Source organism: Loxodonta africana, unplaced genomic scaffold (assembly GCF_030014295.1).
Source record: "Loxodonta africana isolate mLoxAfr1 unplaced genomic scaffold, mLoxAfr1.hap2 scaffold_170, whole genome shotgun sequence".
In the NCBI taxonomy this organism is placed as follows: Eukaryota; Metazoa; Chordata; class Mammalia; order Proboscidea; family Elephantidae; genus Loxodonta; species Loxodonta africana.
Genome location: NW_026974918.1, coordinates 189,329 through 215,887, shown reverse-complemented (window position 1 = coordinate 215,887; position 26,559 = coordinate 189,329). Strand labels below are relative to the sequence as shown.

General features: G+C 43.4%; 1 protein-coding gene across 2 annotated transcripts; it reads left to right on the top strand.

Moving 5' to 3' along the window:
- Nucleotides 1-376: 376 nt before the first annotated feature.
- LOC135229233 (protein FAM170B-like) lies at nucleotides 377-16,818 on the top strand. Of its 2 annotated transcripts, XM_064278940.1 has the most exons (3): nucleotides 377-10,052; nucleotides 10,921-11,977; nucleotides 13,985-16,818. In XM_064278940.1, exons 2-3 carry the CDS (start codon nucleotides 11,932-11,934, stop codon nucleotides 14,830-14,832), a joined length of 894 nt encoding a protein of 297 aa, XP_064135010.1. In that variant the 5' UTR covers nucleotides 377-10,052; nucleotides 10,921-11,931; the 3' UTR covers nucleotides 14,833-16,818. The 2 variants fall into 2 exon arrangements, with proteins under 2 accessions (XP_064135010.1, XP_064135009.1); XM_064278939.1 differs by having other exon boundaries at nucleotides 377-11,977.
- Nucleotides 16,819-26,559: the final 9,741 nt, after the last annotated feature.

Genomic DNA, 26,559 nt, shown 5'->3' with positions numbered 1-26,559 from the left:
GTTCTTTAGATGAAGGTTTACAGAGCAAAGTAGCTTCTCGTTAAACAGTTAGGACATATATTGTTTTAAGACATTGGTTACCAATTCTAAGACATGTCAACACTCTCTCTTCTTGACCTTGGGTCCCCTATTACCAGCTTTCCTGTCCTCTCCTGCCTTCTAGTCCTTCTTCCTGGGCTGGTATGCCCCAGGAGTCTCATTTTGATTTATGGGCCTGTCTAATCTTTGGTTAAGGGTGAACCTCAGGAGTGACTTCATTATTGAGCTAAAAGGATGTCTGGGGGTCATATTCTCAGGGTTTCTCCAGTCTCTGTCAAGCTAGAATTCTGTTTTTTTTTTTTTTTTAATTAGGATTTTGTTCTACATTTTTCTCCAGTTCTGTCCTGAATGCCTCACTTAAAAAGCACTATTCTGTCTGTTCTAAGGTGATGGCCATATATAATGATAAGCTTATAAAGAAAAGTCTAGAGCTTTCTGTGAAATGCAGCAGCAAATCTCTAGAGGCTCATGTTCTTATAGCTTCTGTTCCCTCTGGAGCTTCTCCTTCTGTCTGTCCTTCTGCTGGGCTGCACCACATGGAACCAGTTATAAAATTCAACTTCATCTTATAAATTCACAGGAGTCCTACTCACACAAAATTTTTATTGGCGAACAGGTGTGTAGAGGAGGTATAGAAGGGATTTCTATTGCAGCAAAGCAAAACCTTAAAATGAAATGGCTGGGAATGGCGGGCCTCCTTCTTTAAAAATGCTTTTCTACATGGAATATGGAAAATGCAGTTAAGATATGGCTTATGCAAAAAGGCAAAAAGGAGTGCTTGCAGCAATTTGGTAATCATTTAGATCACCTGTAAAAATATTTTCATCCTTTTTCTCATAGCTTGCAGGAAACAAAATTCCAAAAGGATCGCATATTTAAAAGTAAAATATGCCACCATACAAATTTCAGAAGAAACTATGAGAGATTTTGTTTTGCTTTTTGTTGGTAAAAGAGAAAGATTATCTAAAAATCCCAAAGCTGTGAAGACTCAAACTGGTAAGATACAGACATAGATGTTTGGCATATGAAAAACTATATGAAGAAAGCAAAAATACAGGCAAAAATCTGAAGAAAAATTCGTAGGCTAAGGATTTGAATAGACATTTCTCCAAAGAAGGTATAGAAATGGTCAATAATCACATGAAAAGAAGCTCAACCTCATTAGTCATTAGGGAAATGAGAATCAAAACCAAAACTCACTATTATTTCAAAACCACTAAGATGGCTCAAATCAACAGGATGGACAACACAAGTGGTGAGGATGTGGAGAAACTGGAACCCTCATACATTGCTGGTGGACATGTAACATGATCCAATCGCTTTGGAAAACAGTTAGGTACTTGCTCAGAAAGGTAAACATAGAGTTAACATGCAACATAGCAATTCCATTCCCAGGTATATGCATCCAGGACAACTGAAGCACGTTCACATAATAACTTACAAAAGAATTTTCATAGCAGAATTATTTATAAATAGCCAAAATGTGGAGAGAATCCAAAAGTCATGAATTGACAGATAAACTGTGCTATACTCGTAAAATGGAATATTACTCAGCCATTAAAAGGCATCAGGTACTAATACATGGCACAATATGGACAAACCTTGAGAACGTTATGCTAAGTGAAAGAAGCCAAACAGAAATGACCGTATGGTGCATGATTCCATTTACATGAAATACCCAGAACAGACAAACCAACACAGACAGAAAGTAGATTAGCAGTTGCTACGTCTTCGAGGAAAGGAGTAATGAGATGACTACTAATATGTAGGGCGTTTATTTACAGGGTACTGAAAATATCCTGAAGCTAGACAGTGGTGATTGTTGCACAACTCTGTCCATATACTAGAAACCACAGAATTGTGCACATTATAAAAGGCAATGTTATGGCCGGTGAATTATATCTCAATAGAAATATTTGTGACCCCCAAAAGACTAACATTTCAATTAAATATACAGAAACTATAAATCAGAAGGCAAAAACAACCCAATTTTACCATCTCTCTCTCCAGCCAAAGTGAAGGGGGTACATTCTATTAATACATCTTATTTTTTTATCTCTTCATTAACAAGTTCTGTTCTCATTATACAAAACTGGTCTCCATTTCTAATCACACAAAACTAGTCTCCATTTCCTTATGTCAGTTTTCACTATTGTAACTACATAAACAGAGCACTTCCATGGCTTTTATAAAAACCCACCCACTCATACAATCAGACATATCATTTTTGGAAGCTTCTTATGTGCCAGGAACTAGGATACTCTGACCAACACAGCAGACAAGGTCCTGCCTGCATGGGCCTTCTATTTTTGTGGAGCAGTCAGATGATAAACCAGCCAAACAGTATGTAATGTTACCTAACATCAGGAGGGAGACGTATAATTTTGGAGGTGTCCCAAGCTGTGTCTCTCTCATGAAGAGTTCCCTCTTGCCTCTGAACCCAGTGGAAAGTAAACACTTTGAAGGAACTGTGAGGTCAGTAAGTGTGAAAAAAGACATTTCATTTCAGTTTCATTTGGTTGGTTTTACCTGCTACGTTGTCAACATTTTTTTAAACACTCTCCTGCAGCTGACATCAACCACCCCCACAAAAAGCAAAAACAAAACTCGATGCCATGGAGTCGATTCCGACTCACAGCGACCCTGTAGGACACAGTAGGGTCTCCAAGGAGTTCCTCGTCTTAGGACACAAATAATTCCTGCTTATGAGAATCTGAAAGTTGTTCACTGTGGATGTGTGAAGGACTCAGTAACACTTGCAAAGATTTCCATGTGGGTGTGGTGCTCAAGTGTGAGCACTGGGGGGAATGGACCCCATGTGCACTTTGCATCCTTCTGGAGATTATGACACAGCAAACATTCCCTCCTCATCGGCCTGCATCTTGGAAGAGGACAGAGGGAATTGTTAGGCAGAACCATTTGAAAATGCATGGCAAGAAATTTTATTGAAACATTAAATTCAAAATAAAATCTTCCTATGTTTTTCAACCTTCCCTACCTCATTTCAAAGAGGTAATTGGACTCACAGAGTTAAAGCCCTGAAACTTCGAGACTCTGAAGAGTCTGTTTTAAGAGTCTCAGCTCATTGGAGTAATCACACTGAGTGAACTGGAACCCAGGGGAAGAGTGGGAGTCAGACAGCAGAGACCTACACATTGGGAAGGGGTGAGGCCTGCTTCTTGATAATGCCCTGGGCTAGGTGGCAGCACCTCAAAGGGTAATGCAGGCACACAAGTAGACAAACCACGTTACGGTGTTCCCAGCCCTGCCAAGGTTCTCATGCTCCATCTGGGAATGGAAGCAGCAGAGACAATGATTCTAGAGAGATCACCCACATAGGCTGAGGCGATGGGTGTGTTAAAGATCTTCAAACCTTGGTCCTTCTTTGGACCCCGGGGTACCCAGAAAATAAACCAACACCAAACATACCCCTACAAAGAAGTAAGGTTAAAATTTTACCCCAATTTTGTAAGCCGAGAGCTCTGAGTTGGAATTCAGTTTATTTAAAGAAATATCAAGTTTTCTTGCACACATGAATTTGTGCTGATTCACTTACAATTCATATTATTCATTTATCCACGAAGTCAGCAAACATTTACACTATAACAGCTATATGTGAGACCCTATGGCAGTTGCTCTTGATGATGAAATGACTCAGAGAATTTCCCTCAATGCCTGGTGAGAGAAACAGCCAAGTTAACAGTTGTATCAGTCACGTATTGCTCTGTAACAAATGACCCCAAATTCTCGTGTCTTAAAAGAGCAATAATTTACCAGCTCACAATTTTTCAAGTTGTCAGTTTGGAGCTCTTCTGATCTGGGCCAGCCTCAGTGGCTCACAACACGGCTTCCTCACGTGTCCACAATTTGCTTCCAGGTAGCTGGGAGCCAGTTCATAACATCAAGTCAGTGAAACCGCTAGATCCTCCCTCCATTGGTCTTCCATCATCTAGCAGGCTGGCCTGAGGATGTTCCCATGAGTTCTCAGGGTTTAAGAGCAACAAAAGGGAAGTCTCAATGTAAAGTCTTCCAACTCTCTCATTTTATCAGGTTTTCTACCATCCCAATGTTCAAAACAATAATGTCAGCCCCAACTGAGGGATGGAGAAAGACTCCTGCTGCTAATGAAAGGCGCTCCAGAGTCTCATAGAAGGCATGGGCACAGAGAGAGGATAAATGTGTAGACATTTCTTACATCAACCACAACAGGTAAATGCAATTGTGTTTTATGCTGTGGTAAAGGGTTTTGCAGGTACAATGGAGTAGGGAACAAGAAGTGAACAAATCTACCAGGAGGATATTTAGGGAAGTGATGTCTGAACCAAGTTGAGAATATGATTGGATAGTTAAGGCGTGAAAAAAGGCCCGGGTCCAGGAAGCCCCATGTCTTCTCCAGAGAGAAGTCTGAGGAGACAGGCTGAAGCCACTGAGGCATTTGAAACATTTGTGACCAGATGCAGATCATCTTTTGTTCTACTGTTTTCCAACCACTCGTCCCTATTTATAGTTTGGAGTCATACAAGAGTAGACCCTAGCATTTCCCTGTTGAAACTTTTATTTTCCTCTGAGAAGTCATCACCACCCCAATGTTCTTAATTGCTTCCTCAAATGCTGTCTCCATTTACCACCTCCTTTTCTATATGGGCTCCAGAGTGAAAGCAGAGCCTGAAAGATGCAGAGGTCATGGACTTTCCCCAAGTCAACTCCTAAACCTCCCATTCTGGCTGACCACAAATTCCTGAGTCTTAGCATTTTATGGTGAGCTCAGAAGCCCAATCTGTTCCAATGGGGTCAGTTCTCTTAACCACCATGCTTCACCAGAGAGTAGGCCATCAGATGGGATGGGAGAGAAAATCTTCTAGTCACAGGGAAGAGCCTGTGTGAAGCCTCACAGGCTAAGGAGACCTGATAGGTGTTCAGAGCGGACATTGTATGACCAGGGCTGGAGAGACATGATTCCAAGAGAGTCAAATGAGAAGTTTTGGAGAAATCAACTGCTGGTCACACTGTAACGATTCCATGTACTCTCTCTCTCCCCACCAAGGGATAGGAATGACATGGAGTGCAGAGAAAAGTTGCAATTCCTTTTTTATATCCAAGCCCCCTTTTCCCAGTCTGGGACTGGCAGTATTCAAGCTCCTACTTGAACAGTTTCATATTTTTCTTTTTGCTGTGTTTCTGTTTAAAGTGGGCCCATGGAACTGAGCAATGTCAGGAATGATGTCACACAGGGTTATGGAAGCCATGCCATTCATGCTGATCTCTTTTGGTGAGGATGTCGATCTGAGATCCTGTGGGAGAGCACCTGGAACTACTCTATCACGGAAATTCCGGACTAAACCCGGGTCCCCAAGTCACCAAACGGTCATGCATCATGAAGAACTGGAAAAAGGGATAAAGATCCTTCAGAACATCATTATGATTGGACATCTTCACCCAGAGAGGATGAAACAGTGATACAGAAGGAAGAGGCCTTTCTCTAAGACTCTAGATAAGGGTGAGAGGAAAAATTGTCCCAGACTGATGTGTGTTACGGAACAAAGGGTCTGGTTTCCACCAGAAAAGAGAGCCATGATAGGACAAGATGAAGGAATTGGGAACGGATAAGGTCATAAGGAGGAGCGTCCTGAGAAAGCATTTCCTGTCATTTGGTGGACAATTAACCAAATTCTTATATCAACAAGAAATGTACGAATAAGTGAGGGATCAAGCTACAGAATTCATTGGGAGTTTGAGAGCTTTCCAGAACAGATTCAGACGAGGCACTCTGCTGTTTAAGATCTGTACCTGGTGGAAAGGAAGGAAGCCAGTGGACAACTAGGGCAGAGAGTATAGGATGGGGAAAAGGGTGGTTAGAGAGAAGCGTACTTTATTATATTTTCTAATGACATGATATTAATGTACTATGTGAAGAATTAAGAAAATATCTCAGGAGGTTCTGGCAGTGAGAAGTTGAAGGAGCCCAGAGCCCACATCATTGAGGGCAGAAGATGGCTTGCAGACTCCTCCCCTAGATTCAGGAACTCCCCTTCTCCTCCTATGTCTTCTCCCCACATCTCTCGAAGGGCCTAAAAAACCCTCACAGCAAAGAGAGCTATAGGATAGAATTTTTTTTACATTCCTACTTTCTTAACCTGAATTTTGTCTAGGATCTTTAATTTGCCACTCCTTTCAGGGCAGTTTTGTTGCCCTCTCCACTACCATTATTTTGCTGCCCCCCACCACTACTCCAGTGCTGCCCTCCACTGGCCCTATTTCCTTTTGCTTCCTAGGTTTCTAACTGGCCTCTAAAACCCTCTTGAGAGATCCCCTGCTGCAACTTCTGTCACGGAACTTGCACTCCACTCCCAAGACGCTTCCATCTCTTTCTTTCTTAACTCGCCAATCCTACCTTCATACTCAGAAAAATACAGACCCTTATGTTGACATATACAACCCACCCACACACTCAGTTGATGTGGTTGTGTCTTGGCTACTGAGATTTGTACCATCGGACTCTCAAATATGGACATCTCTTTCTGCCTCACACTGAAAGAGTATTTCTCATAATGACCTGGTGAGAGCTTTCTGTTCAGGGAAAGGCAATTTTAAAGGAGAAGCTTTAAATTATACATAAATGTACAAATTTTGCTCCAAGTATAATTCCTTGAATAACAGGTCTTCCCTTAATGGCCACATAAACCAGGGACTCCATCAGCCTGAAACCAGAAGAACTAGGTGGTGTGCAGCTACAGTCAATAACTGCCCTGACAGAGGATACTTGCAAGTTATAAAAATGATGGTACCCTCAAATACAGCCCTTATACTGAAAGAAAAGACCAATATGAATGTCAGAGATACTCTGAAACTTGCTCTTGAATGTAAAGTAATGAAAGAAATGATGAAGTAGAAGAGCTGAAGAGAAGATTTCAAAGGGCGGCTTGAGAAGACAAAGTATGATAATGACATGTGCAAAGACTTGGCGTTAGAAAAACAAAAGGGAAGAACATGCTTGGCATCTCTCAAGCTAAAGGAACTGAAGAAAAAATCCAAGCCTCGACATGCAATAGTGAAGGATTGTACTTGTACGGGCAAAATATTGAACAACACAGGAAGCATCAAAATAAGATGGAAAGAATACACAGGGTCACTGCACACACACACACACACACAAAAGCATGGGTCGATGTTCAACCATTTCAGGAGGAAGCATATCATCAAGAACTGATGGTACTGAAGGAAGAAGTCCAAGCTTCACTGAAGGCATTGGCAAAAAACAAGACTCCAAGAACTGACAGGTACCAATTGAGATGTTTCAACAAACAGATGCAGCACTGGCTGAATAATTTAGCCATCCGATTGGAAGAGATCCATGTTTGTGCACATTCCAAAGAAAGTGATTCAACAAAATTCAGAAACTATCAACAATATCATTAATATCAAAACCCAGTACAATTTTGCTGAAGATCATTAAAAAGAAGTTGCAACAGGAATTCAAGTCAGATTCAGAAGAGGATATGGAATGAAGAATATCATTGCTGATGTCTGATGGATCTGGGCTGAAAGCAGAGAATACCAGAATACCAGAAAGATGTTTCCATGCGTTTTATTGACTATGAAATGGCATTATACTGTGTGAATCATAACAAATTATGGGTAACACTTCAAAGAACGGAAATTCCAGAACACTTAAGTTTGCTCATGTGAAACCTGTACATAGACCACGAGGCAGTTCTTCAGAGAGAACAAGGGGTACTATGTGGTTTAAAATCAGGAATAGTTTGTGTCAGGGTTCTATCCTTTCATCACATTTATTCAATCTGTATGCTGAGCAAATAATCCAAAAAGCTGCACGATATGAAGAAGAACGTGGCATTAGGTTTAGAGGAAGATTCATTAACAACCTACGATATGCAGATAACACAAACTTGGTGAAAAGTGAAGAGGACCTGAAGCACTTAGCGGTGAATAAAAAAGACTACAACCTTCAGTATGGGTTGCACCTCAACATAAAGAAAACAAAAATCTTCACAACTGGACCAATAAACAACATCATGATAAACAGAGAAAAGATTGAAGTTATCAAGGATCTCATTTTATTCAGTTCCCCAGTCCACGCTCATGAAGCAGCAATCAAGGAATCAAATGATGTATTGCAAATCTGCTGCAAAAGAACTCTTTAAGCTGGTGACAAGCACAGATGTCACTCTGAAGGCTAAGGTGTGCCTGCCAAAAGCCATGACGTTTTCAAACACCTCATACGCATGTGAAAGCTGGACAATGAATAAGGGAAACCGAAGAAGAAATGCTGCCTTTGAGTTATGGTGTTGGTGAACAATATTGAGTATACCACAGACTGCCAGAAGAACAAACAAGTCTGTCTTGGAAGAAGTACAGCCAGAATATTCCTTACAAGCACAGATGGTGAGTGTTTGTCTCACACACTTTGGACATGTTATCAGGGGAGACCAGGCCCTGGAGAAGAACATTATGCTTGGTAAAGTAGAAAGTGAAAAAGAGGAAGACCCTCAGTGAGATGGATTGACACAGTGGCTGCAACAATGGGCTCTAGCATAATAACAAGTGTGAGGATGGCACAAGACTGGCCAGTGTTTTGTTCTGCTGTATATAGGGTCACGATAAATTAGAACTGACCTGATGACACCTAACAACAACAATACGCTGTTCAGCTCACTGCCTGTCTCTTAGTTTGCTGTACTGTGGTGGTTTGGATGTTGCTATGATGCTGGAAGCTAGGCCACCAGTATTTTAAATACCAACAGGGTTATCCATGGTGGACAGGTTTCAGTGGAGCTTCAAGACTAAGACACACTAGGAAGAAAGACCTGGAGATTTACTTCTGAAAATTGGACAATTAAACCCTTACAGATCACAAGAGAATACTGTCCAATTCACTTGCTTTGGACATGTCATCAGGACAGATTAATCAGTCCTAGAGGAGAATATCATGGTTGGTGAAGAAGAAGGCCAACAAGGCTGTAGGAGACCCTTGGTGAGATGGACTGGCACATTAGCCATAATGATGGAATCTAAATTGCTGGCACTTGTGAGGATGACACAGGACCTGGCAACCTTTAGTTCTGTGGTACCTAAGTTCACCATTAGTCGGAGTCACCTCAATGGCAGCTAGCAAAAAATTACTGTTTGAGAGGAGAACTGAGATATGAACTTGATACAATATACCAAATGTTAAAATGTTCAAAGATCTCATGTTTACTATGAAAGAATAGGAATTGAAAATACAACTTTCAAATAGCTAGAAGGAAAAGGAAAGTAAGAGAAATTTTATCATTCCAATAAAAAAATAAACAGGAAAGGCAGAATAAAAAAAAAAAAAAAAAGAACAGTGAATATGAAGTATAATACGGGAATTATGTCTAAATGTATGAGTAATAGCAAGAAAAAGGGATTAATACCTAAGGAAAAAACATGTACACTCAGCTTAGACTTGCAAATCCAGCCATATCTTATTTATAAAACAAAATTAAAACATAATGACAGAAACTTTTAAATGATGTAAATGAAGAAATTTCTACTTTTTAAAAAAAAAAATTTTTTTTTTTAATGACTACAGGAATAACCCTCTGCCAGATACTGCTGATACAGAAAGGATTAAGAAAAGATTCCTTGCAGTCTGGTGAGAGAAACAGCCCAGTTAACAGATCAGTTATCAATTGCTCTATAACAAATGACCCAAAAATGAAGTGCCTTAAAAGAACAAGCAGTTACTTCGCTCACAGTTTTGCAGGTTGGCAGTTTGGGGTTCTTCTGGTCTGGGGCAGACTCAGCCGCTCTCGGATGGGCTCCCTCATGTATCTGGAATCAGCCACCATGTCAGCTGGCGGGCAGAGGGTGTGAAATCTTCTCAGCTGGATTCTCTCTCTAATGGTCTCTTGTCATTTATTAGGGTGGCCTGGGCTGTTCCCATGGATTCTCAGTGTTTGAAGAGCAGCAAGAGGGCAAGGAGGAGCCCTGGTGGTGCAGTGGTTAAGGGCTCAGCTGCTGAAGGAAAGGTAATCAGTTCGTACTCACCAGCTGCTCTGTGGAAGAAAGACATGGCACTCTCCTCCTGTAAAGATGACAGCCTTGGAAATCCTATGGGGCAGTTCTACTCTGTCTTTCAGGGTCACTATGAGTTAGAATATACTTGAGAGTGATGGGTTTGGTTTTTGGTAAGAGAGCAAGCCACGATGTGTCTAATTATATCCGGTCTCTGCTTCTATTAGTCTTTGTACTGTCCCAAAGGCCAAAGCAATCATAGATCAGTCCAAATTCAAGGAGTGGAGGAAGAATCTTGCTCTTGAGAAAGGGAGCTGTAAGTCATATAATATGTATGGATACATACATATTAGAACATGTGGCCATTTTTGCTATCCATCACAACATGTAAATGCAATCAAGTTTGTCCCTAGTTGTGGCAGAAGCATTTCTTAAATACAATAGAGTACGCAGCAGGGTGGGAAATTCTACCAGGTGTAGGGTTGGAAAGGCTTCCACCACGAAGTGATGTTTGACCTAAATTTTGAAACACGAGTGGATGGTTAGGAGATTTTCTTTTTTATATATTTCCAACCACTTGCCCACATTCTACCATCTGTCGTCACACAAAACGAGCCCTCTGCTCCCATGTTGACATCTTTCATTTTCCTTCAAATCCTCAGGCTCTCCTCTACCTACCAAGCACAACTTCCCAAACCCTGCCTTAAAATGTTTCAACAATTTGCTTCTTCCTTTCCTAATTGCCCCCTGGACAAAAAAGGAGATCAAGCAGAGGACAGTGGACCTTTCCCCGAGGGCTCTCCTAAGCCTCCCAAGCAGGTTTACCATAGACGTCCGGAGTCTCAGTGCTTTTCTGTGATGATGTAATCCTACCCTTTTTAGTGGCTCCAAGGGAGAAGCATGTGGACAGGCCAAGAGGCTTCACAGGGTTTAGAGTCAGGAGGTCAAGAGAGAGTGGCCTAGACACCACCACTGAGTGATGGTACCTCCAGGCAACAGACCAAAAACTCCATTCTGCACAGATGGCTACGAAGGGTGAGTCTTTTGGAAGAGTCTTCTGTTATTTAATCAATAGATATATATTGAGTATCTCCTATGGGTGGGGCTCTGTCTCACTTTCTGGGACTGCCAAAAATAAGGCAGATCCCATCTTTGTCCCCAAGTTATTTACAACCCATTTGGAAGACAAAAATTGGAAAATGAGCACCTCCTATGACTCAGTGCTATGATGGAGGATTACTAGGTGCTCTGAATACATAAAGCAGGAGCACAGACTGGGTACCTTGGAGGAGGAACCAGTCAACAGGAAGGGAGAGAACGTCTACTAGTCAGAGGGAACAGCCTGTGTGAAGCCTAAGTGGCAAAGGAGGCCTGAGAGGTGTTCAGAGTGGACATTGTGTTTCTAGAGCTGGAGAGATTTGATTCAGGCCAGAGAAGAGGTTTGGGAGAAACAGCGACTCATTATACTCTTCTATTCCCTCAACTCACAGTTTCCTTCCTCTTGGATATTGACTTAAGTGAACATTGCAATTCATTTTTAAGATATAATTTCCCTCCTCCCAGCCTCCTAGCCTCTCCCACAACAGTTGCCATATTTTTTCCTAGTGCGCTGTTTAGATTCAAACTGGGCCCTCGGAACTGAGCGATGTCAGCGATGATGTCACACAAGGGTTACTGGAAGCCTTGGTGCTCACTCAGATCCTAACTGCTCTTTGGAGAGGTTGTGGCTCTGAGGTCTCCTGTGGGAGAGCGACTTTGGATACCAAATTACAAACGGTTCTGCCTAAATCAAGGTCCGCAACTTGTGAGAATTTGGGACATCATCTCTACGTGGGAGGAGGAGAAACATCTTGCCGGTGACCATCCTTCGTGGTTCATCTTCACCCAGCCAGAATGGAGCGGCAATACATGAGGAAGAGGCCTTTCTCTAAGGCCCGAGGTAAGGGTGGGAGAAAAATTCAGTCTGTGCGATGGGTGCTGGGCAGCAAGGGGTTTGATTCACCCCGGAAACAAGGACCACAAGGGATCACTGAGGCTTTCACCTGAAAAAACTTCCTGTCAATTAGTAAACAGTAAGAAATTATACTGTGAATAAATAAACGAAGGAATAACTATGTGAGTGAAGTATAGAATTCTACTGTCATCTGAGGGGCTTTCCGTAACAGTAGCAGACAAGTCAGATTTGTGAACTCTCCTGCTTTGTTAGCGGAAAGAACGCAGGTGGGCAAGTGGGGCAGTGGGTATAGAACCAGGTAGAAGGGTGGTTACAGAGATTTGTGCTTAATTTTTTCATGAGACTGAATTAATATATCACGCGAATTAAAAAAATATATCAAATTTATCAGGAGGTTTTGGGAGTGGGTGGTGTGATGGAGCACAGTACGACACGTTCGTTCAGAGTTCCCAGTCAATGTAAGCTGCCACAGTCCTCAGCCTGGACTCAGGCAGAAGACGGTCCAGGAAGGCCCTGCCCCTCTAGCTCTAGGGATTTCTCTTCTCCTCCAAGGTCTCCTGACCATCTTTACCTAAGGGTTTAACAATTCTTCTACGTAAAGACACCTATAGTATAGATCATTTTTTTTTCTCCTGTAATTGCAAAGTTTAATTTTTTTAATTGTGTTGAAAATATACATAAAACATAACTGAATAATTTCTAATGTATGAGTCAGTGATACTCATTACATTCTTCAAGTCATGTAACCATTCTCAATATCCTTCTCCAAACTTTTCTACAACCATTAACATAACCTCAATGCCCCAGTGGAAAAACTTCCCCTTCCCCCTGCCCACAACTGGCAACGACCAATAATCTTTGCTTTCTATATATTTGCTTATTTCATGTAAGTCAGATCGTACAGTATTTGCCCTATACTTAGGGCAAATACTAACTTATTCCATTTAGCATGATGTTTTCCAAGTCTAGCAGGAAAGAATTTTAAAATTCCAACTATAGCTAACCTCAGTTTCTGCTATCATTCTTGGTTATCCATTCTTTCTCCGACTAGTCTGCCCCCGCCTTGTCTTCTTTGTTGCTGCCCCATTCTGCCTTTCAGTGGCTGAGCCCTGCTTTCTGCTCCCTCCTTGATCTCTGTATCCTTCTAACCAACTGCTGGCATGTTCCCTCTCTGAATCTTGTCTCTCTCTAGAGCTTTCCCTCCATCCAACGCACCCGACCTAGCTCCATCTCTTTCTGCATCCTGAACTCTGCAGTCCTTCCCACAGATTCAGAAACATACACAGACCTTTAGGTTGACACAGACAACCCACTGAGACATACACAGCGGAGAAGGCTGTGTGTTCTCCATCTGAAGTTCTCGCATCAAGGTTCTCAGATACGGCCATCTCTTTCTGCCTCACTTCATCTACTAAGGACTGGGCTTCTACTCTGAGAAAAACAATTTTCATCTTTTACTGTGGCTGGGTTAAGAAGGGTGCAAGGAAGAGCTATACATGTAAGAATCATAACTAAATATACACATTCTTCTGTTTTACGTATAACTCTATAAAAAGCCTTTCAGTAAAAAGAGGATGAAAAGAGGTGACCATTGCTCTGGAGTGTTTACCCTCCAAATTTACTAAGAATATCACCCACATACAAAACGTCAAGTCACACATTTATTATGAAGCTTCATGGGAATGAGGTCATTTCTAAGTTCCAAACGAACAAATTCATTGGAATTCAATAAATGTGGAATTAAAGAAAAATAACTTCTTAAAAAATGAACTACCATAAACAGTGCCACTTTACAATGGAGACTTTGTCTTCCACAGCAGTGCCCCCAAAGGGTGGTAGGTCTCTGGGGAAGAAGAAAGAAACCATGGGGTCTGCAGAGGTGGAGGATGTGGTGATGGAAAGGCCTCCAGGGGTCCCTATGACCAAAGCTTTGGGGTCACAGGTGAGAATAAGGGCCCTGAAAGCTCAAGTAAATTAACTCTCTATTCTCAGAGGTCTCTATCCAAGAGGAAAATGCCCAAGAGTCAACAACATCCCAAGAAAAAAGTCAAAGCTCCAGGCACAGGAAGATTCCAAAACAATCTGAGAACTCTTCTCCTTTATCTTCCACCGAGCAGACCTCTCATTCCTCCAGTTACGGGGCTGCCCCAGGAAAGCGATGGGTCAGGTGCGCATATTTCACCAAGGTGCGCACGGTCAAGGGGGTAGCGGTCGCCTGGCAGACCAAAACCTCCTTTGCACCCGTGGGCAAGATGCCCCAGGTCTTTGAGGCCGAGCTCTCTGAGGAGAGCACCATCGGCTCTGCCCCCAGTCTGGCCAACACTGAGTCCCTGGTCAGCAACCTGGAGCCCTGGCAGGAGGGGCCTCAGACCTGTACCCAGAAGCCCACTGATCAAGGGGAGGAGCATGGGGAGAGACCCCGCCCAACCACCCCGGAGTGGCTGGTGACCCGTGAGTGCGGCTTCCGCTGCGTGGCCTGCTGCCGTGTGTTCGAGTCCCGTGACGCCCTCGTGGCCCACGCGGAGCATGGTGTGACTCAGGGCTTCAGCTGCCGGGTCTTCTTTGAAGAGCTGCTGGAGAGGCGGCTGCCACGCTCAGTCCAGCGAAGGCCCAGACGCTGCCACCAGCTGGCCAGGCGTTGCCTGATGGCCACCAAGAAGAGGGAGGTGAGGGAGAAGACAGCAGTCTGCAGGCGCCTCGAGGAACAGCTGGAGAAGCAGAGAGAAGAACTGAAGAGGCTGAGGCACCAGCTGGACAGGCTGCAGAGGCAGGAGACCAGGCTGCAGAAGGCGCAGGCGCACCACCGAGGCCAGAGGGGAAAGCGCCTGAAGACGTGCTAGAACCCCGGGACTAGGAGGAGCAGGGCCTTTGGGCTGGAAACGTGGGCCCTTCAGGAGAGACCTCCATTCAGGTTTGTTTAACCCAGCTCCCCTGGAAGATCATACCCTCCTTCCACTGTGACCCCAACCCTCCCAACCCAAGCGCACAGAGAACTCCAGCCCTAAGGGGGATCTGGATGGAAGAAGCCCCAGATACCTGACCACAGACACCAGGTCCCCTCAGAGGCTCCCCTGGCCCAGGAGAGGACAGGACAGGCCTCATCTGGATGGTGAGATCTTGGGACCCTAAGGATGAGCGCAGCATAAATAGGGAAAGGGAAAGGGGATTTCAGTGGGACCTGGGAGGATTGGGGGGGGCCCTGCTGAGGCGTGATGGTGAAGGGGGTGTCACTGAGTTCTTTGGAGGAGAAGGAATCAGAGAGATGGCAGGCTGTTGGGAAACATGTCTGCAGGTGAGCAGTGGACATAAAGCCCTAAACAAACAACTCTGGGTCCCTTCCCAGCAGTATAGAGGCAGAGAAAGAGGCAGGGCTTGGTAGGAGGAGAGGAGGGCAGGTTGAAGGAAAATGAACTCACCCAAGCCATGTCTTCTGGTCTCCTAGGGTGAATTTGGGTTTATGATTGGGATGCATCCTTTTTGCCACATTAGGGGAATGTAAGTGGGAGGTGGTGTAGAAAAATCCCCCTGGGTGTTAACCATTTCTGGATAAGAGTTGATCCAGGGCTTGCAGGATATTTCCTGTAGAGCATGTCCTAGGGGAAGGGGTAGAGCTTTGGAACTTTTTCTTCTCCTAAATCAAGCTGTACATTCCGGTTCTTGACATGTCAAACAAACTTGCTAATTTTTTTTTGTTTTCCTGTGGTCAAATCTGACCTGTCGCGAGGTCAAAGAACTGGAAGAAAAAGGCCCTCTGAGGTGAAAGAACCAAAGGAGAGGAAAGGCTTCAAACCCAGGGAGAACAGCAAGAACACAGGTGATCAGAGGTAATGGTGGGAAGGGGCAGATTCAGGCCCAGACTCAACAGTGGACAACAAAGCCCCAGTCTCAGTCGCGACATCAAATCCCAAGTCTGGGGAAGCCCTGGACATGACAGGGGTGTATCCATCTCTCTAGGAAATGAGACCACAAGTATCACAGGGAACCCCCCAGGGGCAGAGGAATGGAGGGCAGGGCCTCTAGGATGGGCACCTCCGTCCACAGTCTGTCCTGTGTGTATTCCTCAGAGTGACAGAGACAGCTCCTGTGAGGGAGAGGGTCACAGGCAGAGAAGAACCAAGGTGTTCAGACCAGGTAAATTCTGCAGTCTCCTAAGGATCCAAAACGAAAAATCAGAGATTCTCAGAGGTATCAGGGTGGGAGGGGTTGGTATTCCCAGGCTGGGGAGAGGCTGGCTGGGGAGGTGCTGCTTTCTGAAATCTTTTCATCAACATCTTTCTTCTTAAAAGCTACCTTCCCAGTTGATGTCCTCTATGATCTAGGCTCAGACCTGAATGGGGCCTAGAATGCACAAAGGTGGGTTATCCAGTGGGGCTACACAGGGAGGAGGTGGAAGCAGCATATCCAGGAAAGAGAATCTTCTAGAGGCGCATGAGTTACCTAGTGAATCGCACATGGCGTCCAGCCTTCTACATTTAGCTGTAGACGTGTGCTTGCAAGATGTGTTTGAGGGGTAACTCTACTGACTTCCCAAAATTATTTTTGGTCATTTCCAGTTATAGAGACCAGAAGAACTCACTGGCTCCAAGAACAACAAGAAATCCACTGGATCTTATTATTACTTTCTGCGGTGTGCTCTCCTGCCAGTGATTCAAATCTTTTGTCTGTCATTCTGGAGAATTTTCACCTATTTTAAATATTTAACAAAACACGTTAAAATATACATGTATCTATGATGTTTATGAATTTCCAAAGCTCTGAAATTGTTTTTTTATCACATTTGCAAGATCACAGATTTGTGTGACAAAAAAATTTATGTCAGGGTCCCACCCTCCTATGTAATTTGGTCCTGCTCCCCCAGGGTATCCAATGTTAATAGACACACGTGTATCCTTCCCTACACCTCTCTGCAGGGACACATATACACAGTCACAGGTACACAAGTACATCTGCTGGGGTGTTGGCTTTTATGAAAGCCTGGTCACACTCCACCCACATTGCTCTCGCCCCTTATTTCACTTGATATTCTACCTTGATTCTCTGTAAGTCATTAGATATGGCACTGACACTATATTTTTTGATCTTTTAACTTACATGAATAATTTAAATAGATGATCTCAATTCAGTACACTTTATCTGTACTTCTACATGTTCTTGTCAGAAGCTATCAAGTCAGTTCTGACTCACAGTGGCCCTTTGCACCACAGAACAAAACACCACCTGGTCACGGGCAATCCTAATAATCGTTGCTATATTTGAGCACACTGTTGCAGCCACTGTATCAATCTCATTGAGGGTCTTCCTCTGTTTCACTGGACCTCTGCTTTACCAAGCATGATGTCCTTTTCCAGGGACTGGTCCCTCCCTCTTGATAACATGGCCAAAGCCATCCTTGCTTCTAAGGAATATTCTGGCTTTCTCCCTTTAAGACAGATTTGTTCGTCCATACATAACACTACTAAAATGTAAACATTATCATCCATGCTTTTTAAGTCCACTCTTCCTGCGTGTTCTAGCTCTCCTCCCCCTGTTCTTTCCCGCAAGTGGATCCAAGATAATTCAGGTTAACAATGTGGTAAGTAGTCTCTCTTATCCTTGCTTAAACAAGCACACGGACTTATACACACTCATAAACATAAACAGGTATTCAAGCATATTCAAACAATTGATATTGTTTAACCCAGATGTGCTCATTTTATATACACTTCTCTGCATGCACCTAGATTTTTTCAGTAATAAATAATACTTCACAGATATTTTTCCCACTCAACTACTACAACTCATTTATTGATGATGTAGCTTTACCATAAGTTATCTATCATTCAACTATCAATGTACAGTCAATGTTTGGTCAACACTAATAATAACTATCCGTTGTGTACTACAGGATCTGTTTCTGTGGAATAGACTCCATAGAGTGAGATTTCCAGCTCAAAGTATGTTTTAAAAGTACAGAGCCATGGCCGTGTCTTTCCCCTATAGGCTGTCCTAAAGCACCTTTCCAGCCATGTCTCAGGGTATCCTTCTCCCCACAGCCCAGCCAGCCATAGATGGTGTTGATTTTTAAATTGTGCCAGTTTCACTGGGACTTTGATATTTTCTTAACTACCAGTGTTTTTGAGCAACTTGGACTATGTTTATTGGGCATGTGGATTTGCTGTGAACGATCTGTTTGAATTCACTGCTCATTTTTCAAGTGCTTAACTTTTATCCTTCTGTGTAAAATGGAAATTGTTATTAAGTCTTATCATCTCCATTTCACATGATTTTCCAAATCTATCATTTGTGTATCACATTTTCTCAAGCTTTGTCCCCCAGAACGATCACTTGAGTCAGCACCGTTTATTAAATAAATATAATTTTCTCAAAATACCGCCTTTGTATCAATGGTTATCGTGACTTCTTAGCAGATTTTGTTTCATTGGTCAACTTGTCAGTTTCTATGCTGTGTAATATCAATTTTTTCTGTTACCTGAGGAGGTAGACACCTGTCAGTATCCTGCTTTTTCATGTTTTTCTTCTCTATACCTTTTAAAGCAGCCTTGGTGTTGCAGTGATTAAGTGCTCATCTGCTAATGCAAAGAAGGTTTGGCAGGTCGAACCCACCAGGGGGCACTGAGGGGAAAGACCTATTGTTCTCCTCCCATAATGATCACAGCCTAGAAAACCCTATGGGGCAGTGAAATGGGATCACTATGAGTCAGAAATGGACTCCAAGTCTCCTAACACCAGCAACATCCTCTGCTATCTACTGTACTATTTGTAGCATACGATTACTGTATACAATTCAAAAACAACTATCTTAATATTCTGACTGGAAATACATTCCACTTATATATTAGTTTTAGGGACCTCCATTTGATTGACAAGACTTCTCATTTGAAAATATGGCATATTTTTTGCATATATTCAGGTTTCATTTTATGTATTTTAGTACATTAGTTTTCGTCATAGAAGTCCTTTGCTGCTCTGGTCAAAACAATGTTTTCCTAAATATTTTACAGTTTTGAACACAGTTTGATCCAGTCAAGTAGTAGGGGAAAGAGAACGGTCTGCCCTTCTCACCCTTGCCAATTTGAGACCCTCGTGTCTATACTGGAGACAAACCATTGATTTTGATGTATTTGTCTTTTATTCAGGTATGCAATTATATCATCATTATTTGAAAAATCTCTTATTATACTTATACTAGTTATTTAAATTTTCTAGTTTATTCCTTCACCTTAAAACTATGTTGAGTGTTACAAAAATTTTTGTCTAGTTCCAAATTTATCAGAATGAGTTGAATATTAATTTTCCATTTATCTCACACCTGCTAAGTTTGGGGAAATCTATTATGCCCCAATAGATAACTACTACTCTGACCTGCTGACCATTATTGGAATCACACACAACTTGTTTCTGACGGTTAAGTACTTCCACCTGGCCTCTGTGGAGCTGGGATCCCATGATTTGCATTGCTACTAGGCAGCCCAGCTCCCACTAACAACCTGAGCCTATAGACGATTGTTGCTGTTAGTTGTCAGCAAGTCATTTCTGACTCATGACCACCCCATGTGGGCATAGTAGAACTAACTGTTCAATAGTGTTTTTAAGGCTTTCATCCTTTAGTAGCAGATGGCCAGGACTGTCTTCCAAGGACCCTCTGAGTACGTTCAAACTGCCAAACTGCCAGACTTTCGGATAATAGTCAAGCACTTAACTGTTTGTGGCGCCCAGGGACTCCCTACAAAGTATACATATTGGTAAGCTCTGTGTTGCTGGTGCTCCCCTCATCTCCGCATTCCTTATTCTTTTGATGAAATGGGTATCCTTCAGGACTTCCAAGAAATGGTCTTATAGAAGACTAACTCAGACATGCCCACATATTGGAGGCTTTTAATCCCTCTTCCAACATCTGACACAGCAGGTCTGGCATTTCGATTTCAGAGAATGTGGGCCATTGCCTTTTCTAAGCTTCCAAAAGCAATCCCACAGCATATTAAACCCATTTCCAGAACCCTTGCTACGGCAATAAATCCTTGTCAACAAACTATCCTTGACCCAACTTTATATTAAACGCCCCTTGACTCAGCACCTTCAGCACCCACTCCTCAGCACACCCCTGTCCTGCTCACACAAGGCAGCCAGGTCTTGCAGCTCCTTCAGTGTACAGTCCCTCCCCCCCCAACCACAACAGCACTGCCCCCAGTGGCTATGCTGGTATCTGACAACTAAGTATCTGGACAAATGCATGGGACACTATCTCAGGACTCTGCAAAGGAAAGTGTTGAAGGTGGATGGGGAAGGGGCGGAACCAGAACATAAAGTATGAACATTCCAGAGGCTGAAATTAAATGAGCCCAAATCTCACAGCTGCACACCCGTTGTGGACAGAAATAGCTCCAAGAGAAGCCCTCTCTCATATAAATGGGATAGAAGGTCCGCAAAGGAGAGAGACAGGCAGCTGGGCAGGTGGGCAGACACCTGAAACTCTGGCAGAGGAGAATCCTTCTCTCTGACCAGAGTATGGAAGAACCAAATATTGTAGAGAAAGCTCCATTACATTTTCTCTCTCTCTGCTGTTAACTGACACCTAGTCAATTCTACCTCAAAGGGTGAGACTTTTCAAAAGCTGATTGCCAGGCTTGTCTTCTGAGGTGCTTCTTGACACGTTCAAACTGCCAGCCTTTTGGCTGGTTGTCCAGTGCTTTGGCCCCATAGGCAGAACCAGTCACTGATGTGCACAACAGAATGAGGAGATTAAAGCCCCAGCATTCCCGCCAGTGGGCCAGGAAAGCACTCCTTCTGAACTCAGAGAGAAGAAGAGAAAGAGAGAGAGGAGGCTGTGCAAGAAAGAGATTCTGCAGACTTGCTATGAACTCCTGGTTCACCCCCCAGGTGCGTATCCATTGCCCTGACCCAAAGAAGCATTATCAAATCCTTTAAGAGCCGCACTATGGGTTAGAATGCCATCAAGGTTCCATACTGAGTGGCGCTCACATAGGTTAGACTTTAATACAGCTGCAAAGCCTTCAAAAATTGAACTCACATTTGAACCATAGAATACAGAAGATGGGACAGAACTTGGAGCCTGAACATAACTGGGTCAATTGACTGCTAAAAACAAAAAAATTCTCCATAAAATTTAAGCAGGACTTGTACTCTCAAAATCATAAGAAACAGATTTTAAAATGCTATTCTAATCCAAGAAATAACAGGGACACTTTTTAAATAAATGGAAAGATAATAGGTGCTATTTGCAAATGAAAATTTTACATGTTAAAAGTACAATTGTAGAAATCAAAAATTCAGTTGATATTTTCACAATAGCAGAATGGTGATGACAGAGAAAAAAACTAAATACTTGAAATAAGATCAGTAGAAAATATCCATTCTGCAAACAGAGAGGAAAATATGGAAAAAAAATGGACAGTGCCTCAAGAACTAGACAAAAAGCTTATTTATTGGAACTCCAGAAGAAGTGGACAAAATGTGTGGTGAAGAAAATAGTATTTGAAAAAATACTGGCTGAACACTTTCCAAATGTGGTGAAAGACATAAACTTACAGATTCAAAAAGTTCAGCAAACCACAGCAAGTTAAAGAATTCCATGCCCCAATACCGTATTTGCACAAAAATATTCTGCGGGTTATGGGTTTTTTGCCAACCCAGTGGGCCTTACCCCACATCCCAAGTATATTTGTAAGTACATTACTCTAATTTTTTTTTTCTTTTTTTTAACAGCAGCATGTAAAAAGAAAAAAACAGTATACTGTACTCACAGACACACCCGGGAGGGGAAAAACAGTTGACACACATATATATATAGAGAACATGGGTTACTTCCATAAAAATACCATACATCATAATCAAATGCAGAATAACAAAGGTCAAGAAAATACTCAGGAAGGAGGTAGAGAGAAAACAACACATTTCACCTGAGAAAAATAATTTGAATGACTCTGTATTCACTATCAGAAGCCATGGAAGCCAAAAAAATAGATTGTGAAACATCATTTTTTCAACCCTGAAAGATGGAAATATTAACCCAGAATTCTATGTATCATGTATCTATGTATCATTACCTTCAGGAGTAAAGCACAAATAATGCCATTCTTAGGGGAAAGAAACCTGAGAGAATTCATCACCACCAGACTTCTAAGTGAAACACTAAAGGAAGTACTTCAGGTGGTAGACTTGGAATTTCAGTTGTATTTATGGAAAGCAGAAAACGTGGAAACTATGTGGTTAATATAATAATATGTGGTTAATACTACGTCAACACTGTAGTTACTGCACAACATGGCGCTGGACAAGGCTCTTTGGAAAGTTTTTCCAGTCTCTTGGAAACGCTTGGAAATACGTCCTGGCAAATCATTATTAGAGAATGGAATTAATTTTGACAATACCTGAGAGATGTCTGCAGTCAAGTCTCGTGAATAAACTGGAAAATAAATTTACTGACTGAAACTAAGGTGTGGTAACAAAACATGAGCCTCAGTTCTCGTGTGGCCATGAGCTGGCTCTGAAGGCCAACCTTCCCCAGAGAGGCACTTCAAGCACATGGGAGGCAACGGCTTCCTGTTGTTATTGATAGGTGCCATCGAGTGGGTTTCTGCGTCATTGTGGCCCAGTGTAAAAGGAGAACTGCCCCGATAGGGTTTCCTGGTTTGTAATCTTAACGGAAGCAGTTCGCCAGGTCTTTACTCCTTAGAGCCTTTTGGTGGGTTCAAAAAACTAACCTTCGGTTAACAGCCGAGTGCTCAAATTTGGCACCACCTGGGCTCCTTGGAGCAATGGCAGCACCACAGAATTTGGTAGAAACCTTCCCATAGGCCTTCTCTAAGAGGTAACCCCTTGCTTAAGGACCAAGTTTAGGTTTTATATATACTCATTCTACATAAAGTCTAGATAAGAACTACAGTGCTTCCTTGAGCAGACAATATGTATACGCCCTCCATAAACAAAATGTGTCAAGGGCAAAGTTTAATATTAAACCAAGGCATTTCCCGTCAGTCCTTACCTGAGAGGGTCTTCGTGAGAATTTCCTGAGACTCTTGGAAAAGGACTTAGTAGATACTGCTTCTTTTTACCTCTTCGTTCCTGAACAGAAACCTCTGCTAAGAGGTCATGCGTAAAGCTCCAAACGCCTCTTCTTATCCTGAATGTAAGCCGTGTAATAAGACCAGGAACTAGGCATTCAGCTGGGTGAAGAAACCCAGGAGTACTTCCTGTCTTCAACACCTTCCAGTTCCAGCGAAATCCTGTTACAAGTCACTAGATCAGCCCAGGAGCTGGAAGACTGAAATTCCTGGTCCTCTGACAAGTGGGAAGGGCAGGGTGGGGTTAGGCAGAGCCTCCTTGACCATCACTTGCCCCAAGAGGCTCTGGAGGCTGCTTCATGTTATAAGTCAAAGGCCCTTCCAGCCCAGGCACATAAGAGCAGGGGAAGACTTTGTCCATTGAAAGAAAAGATGGGTACAGGAGTGGCAGGTTTTAGGGCACTCAGCATTGGTCAGCTTTGCTACTTCAGGACATCCTGGCCCATGGTCGCCTTCACGACTGGGCCTTTATAGCCTCTTCACCTCTCCGTCCTTCCCAGTTTTCTCCCAGCACCATGAGCTGTGGCTTCTGCTAGTTTCAATGATTTCAGTATTTCACTAGCTCCTCACCCCACTCAGGGGAGGCAGTTTTGCAGACTGCAGGACACAAATCCACAGTGCTGTTTACGTGTCCTTCAGCAGAAACACTTCCGAGGGTACAAGTTGGCCTCAGAGATTCTGAGACCCAGGCAGAGAGAAGCCCAGGGGGAGGGTCACTGCCTTCAGGAAGTGTCAGCACTCTCAAGGGTCATGTCCCTGGGGTCGTGCCCAACTGCAGGAAAAACAAAGTGGGCTCTGAGGCTCCGTGTGCTGACCGTCCAGTACACAGGCCCTGGAAGCCTTGGAAGGATTCTGTCTTAGTCTAACCCAGCACTGGGGAAATCCTCACAGGGTAACAGCAGTGATATGCCTGGGGATCTTTATTCTAAAAGTCTCAAAGCAGTTGATACAGTCTTGTGAGGTGGGAGATGAGAAAGCTTGGGACCACCGAGAGAGGGTGGCAAAAGAAGGAAGACTTTATCACTCCCTCTGTTCAAATTTTTTTTTTTTTTAATTGCAACTGGGACTCCAAACAGGTCTTTGTTGTTAAAGTTGTATTTCTCTGTGTTAATTTATGATCCTTAACTCAAATCTAGAGTTTTGAGCTCATTTTGATAATTCCTCTTTAGTCTGTGGAGACAGGAGTCTGCCTTCAGCCAGTGGTGAGAGTGGAAGAAATAAAGTCCCTAGTCCAGACTGGGGCAGGCTCTGCTGCTCCGCAAACTAGGGGTGCGGTCCCTGAAGAGCCCTTCTGAGGACAGCACAGGAGGGGCGTCCAGCCTGGAGAAAGGGCAGAGGGGGGTGGGGGATTGTTTGTGTGAGCAGTGTGGCCTCTGTGGCTTCGCCTTCTCCTCCTGGAAGTGCAACCTGGGGCCCTTCACGTGCGGAGCCAGAGTCCTAGGGTGACCACAACTCTCCCACCCTTTCTGGGTCACCCTCTGGACCCAAGTCCCCATACGCCTCCTCTGCCCTACTATCCCAGCATAAGCACTGTGACTGGGCTCAGGGGTGTACCCTGGGACTTGACATCGATAGCCTCAGGCTTCCCCTAGTTCTGGTGGGACCTGTGAGCCTAGCGGGTCTGAGTTCAGGGCAAGGCTGGGTGGGCTGGGACTCTCGCGAAAGGCTCCTGCAGCCAGCTCCTTCCTGATGCACGTGAGATTGTGGTGGGGCAGCCTCCGACCTGGCACCTCCCCTGGGCGCCCCTCTCCACACAGCCCTGCCCAGTTCCCTCCCCCCCCAACAACCGCCCAACCACCTCCTCCTGCCTCCTAGTTCTAGAGGAGTGCTCTTTTGATGCCCATTTGCAACTAGCACCCCATGGCCCTGCACGGAGTCAATCCAGCTAATGACCTCAACCTTAAATGCACAACTTTGAAACTGCTAGATAGGTGGGAAATGAACAAAAAAAAAAAAAGAGGAGAAACACTTAACAACAGTTACAAAAAAGTTATATGGGACTGTATTCTCACATCATGGACTCAAAGATGCTGGGTTGTATTTTTGTTTGCAAACAAGTCTTAGATAAGGGAATTGGTGCCAGGAATAGATGTAGAGTATGACTTTGGAAAAATGAGGGAAAATCTGGGATTGAGTAATTGACGTGGATGAGACTGAAAATCGTGATAACAACATAACATTTAAAGAGGAAATCCTAGCAGCCTAGAACATGCAGTGGAAATTTTTCTACGTAGCACCAGAAAAGACCTTTAATCACTACACAAAATGGGTCAGTAGTTCAAGATCTCCCTAAGAAAATAGGAGGCCGAGACCACTTTCATTCAGGTTGCAGCAAACAGGCAAGAAACAGAGCATTTTAATCTTGTGCAAAGTCAGAAAAGAAGAGAAAAAGATGAGATGCTCCTCTACTTCATCCCTAAGGCTAGTTTAATATTGACACCAAATTAGACAGGGATGGTAGAAGAAGAGTTACAGGGCAAGCACACTAAGTAACTGAAATGCAAAAACCTACATAAAATACTGGCAAAGGAAATCCAGCAAAGTATAAACCAGGTAATACGCCATCATCAAGGGGGTTTATCATCAGCATGCAAGCTTGAGTGAACATTAAAGATTGAATAATTTAATTCACCATAAGCATAGATGGAAGAAGAAAAGACATGTTCACCTCAAGAGATGGGGACAAAGCAGTTGATAAAATCCAATCACACTGAGAGATAAGGACTCTGAGCAATCATGGACCAGAAAAGGAGTTCCTTAAGTTGGAAAAATACAACTGGCATGATAGTTCATGGTGAAATGTGGGACATTCTCTTTAAAATTAATTAGCATTAAAATAAGGATGCTTTCCCAATTTGAAGACTGGCGTCTGGCGTCTTAAACATTAGAAAGCAGCCATCTAAGGTGCATCCATTGGTCTCAACCCACCTGGATCAAAGGAGAATGAAGAACACCAAGGACACGAGGTGATCACGAGCCCAAGAGACAGAAAGTGCCACGTGAATCAGCTACTACATCATCCTGAGACCAGAAGAACTAGATGGTGCCCGGCTACAACCAATGACTGCCCTGACAGGGAACACAACAGAGAAACCCTAAGGGAGCAGGAGAACAGTGGGATGCAGACCCCAAATTCTCATAAATTCATACTTAATGGTCTTACTGAGACTGGAAGGATCCCAGTGGTCATGGCCCCCAGACCTTCCGTTGCCCCAGGACAGGAAACATTCCCAAAGCCAACTCTTCAGACATGGATTGGACTGGACAATGGGTTGGAGAGGGATGCTGGTGAGGAGTGAGCTTCTTGGATCAGGTGGACACTTGAGACTATGTTGGCATCTCCTGCCTGGAAGGGAGATGAGAGGGTGGAGGGGGTCTAGAAGCTGGCGAAAAGGACACGAAAAGAGAGAGTGGAGGGAGAGAGCAGGCTGCCTCATTCGGGGGAGAGTAATTGGGAGTGTGTAGCAAGGTGTATATGCGTTTTTG

Excerpts from the sequence above, each read along its gene's own strand:
- LOC135229233 (XM_064278940.1), top strand. The coding sequence starts at position 11,932 with ATGGAGCGGCAATACATGAGGAAGAGGCCTTTCTCTAAGGCCCGAG. Across the intron at positions 11,978-13,984 it reads GCCTTTCTCTAAGGCCCGAG|AGGTCTCTATCCAAGAGGAA; the intron begins GTAAGGGTGGGA and ends CTCTATTCTCAG.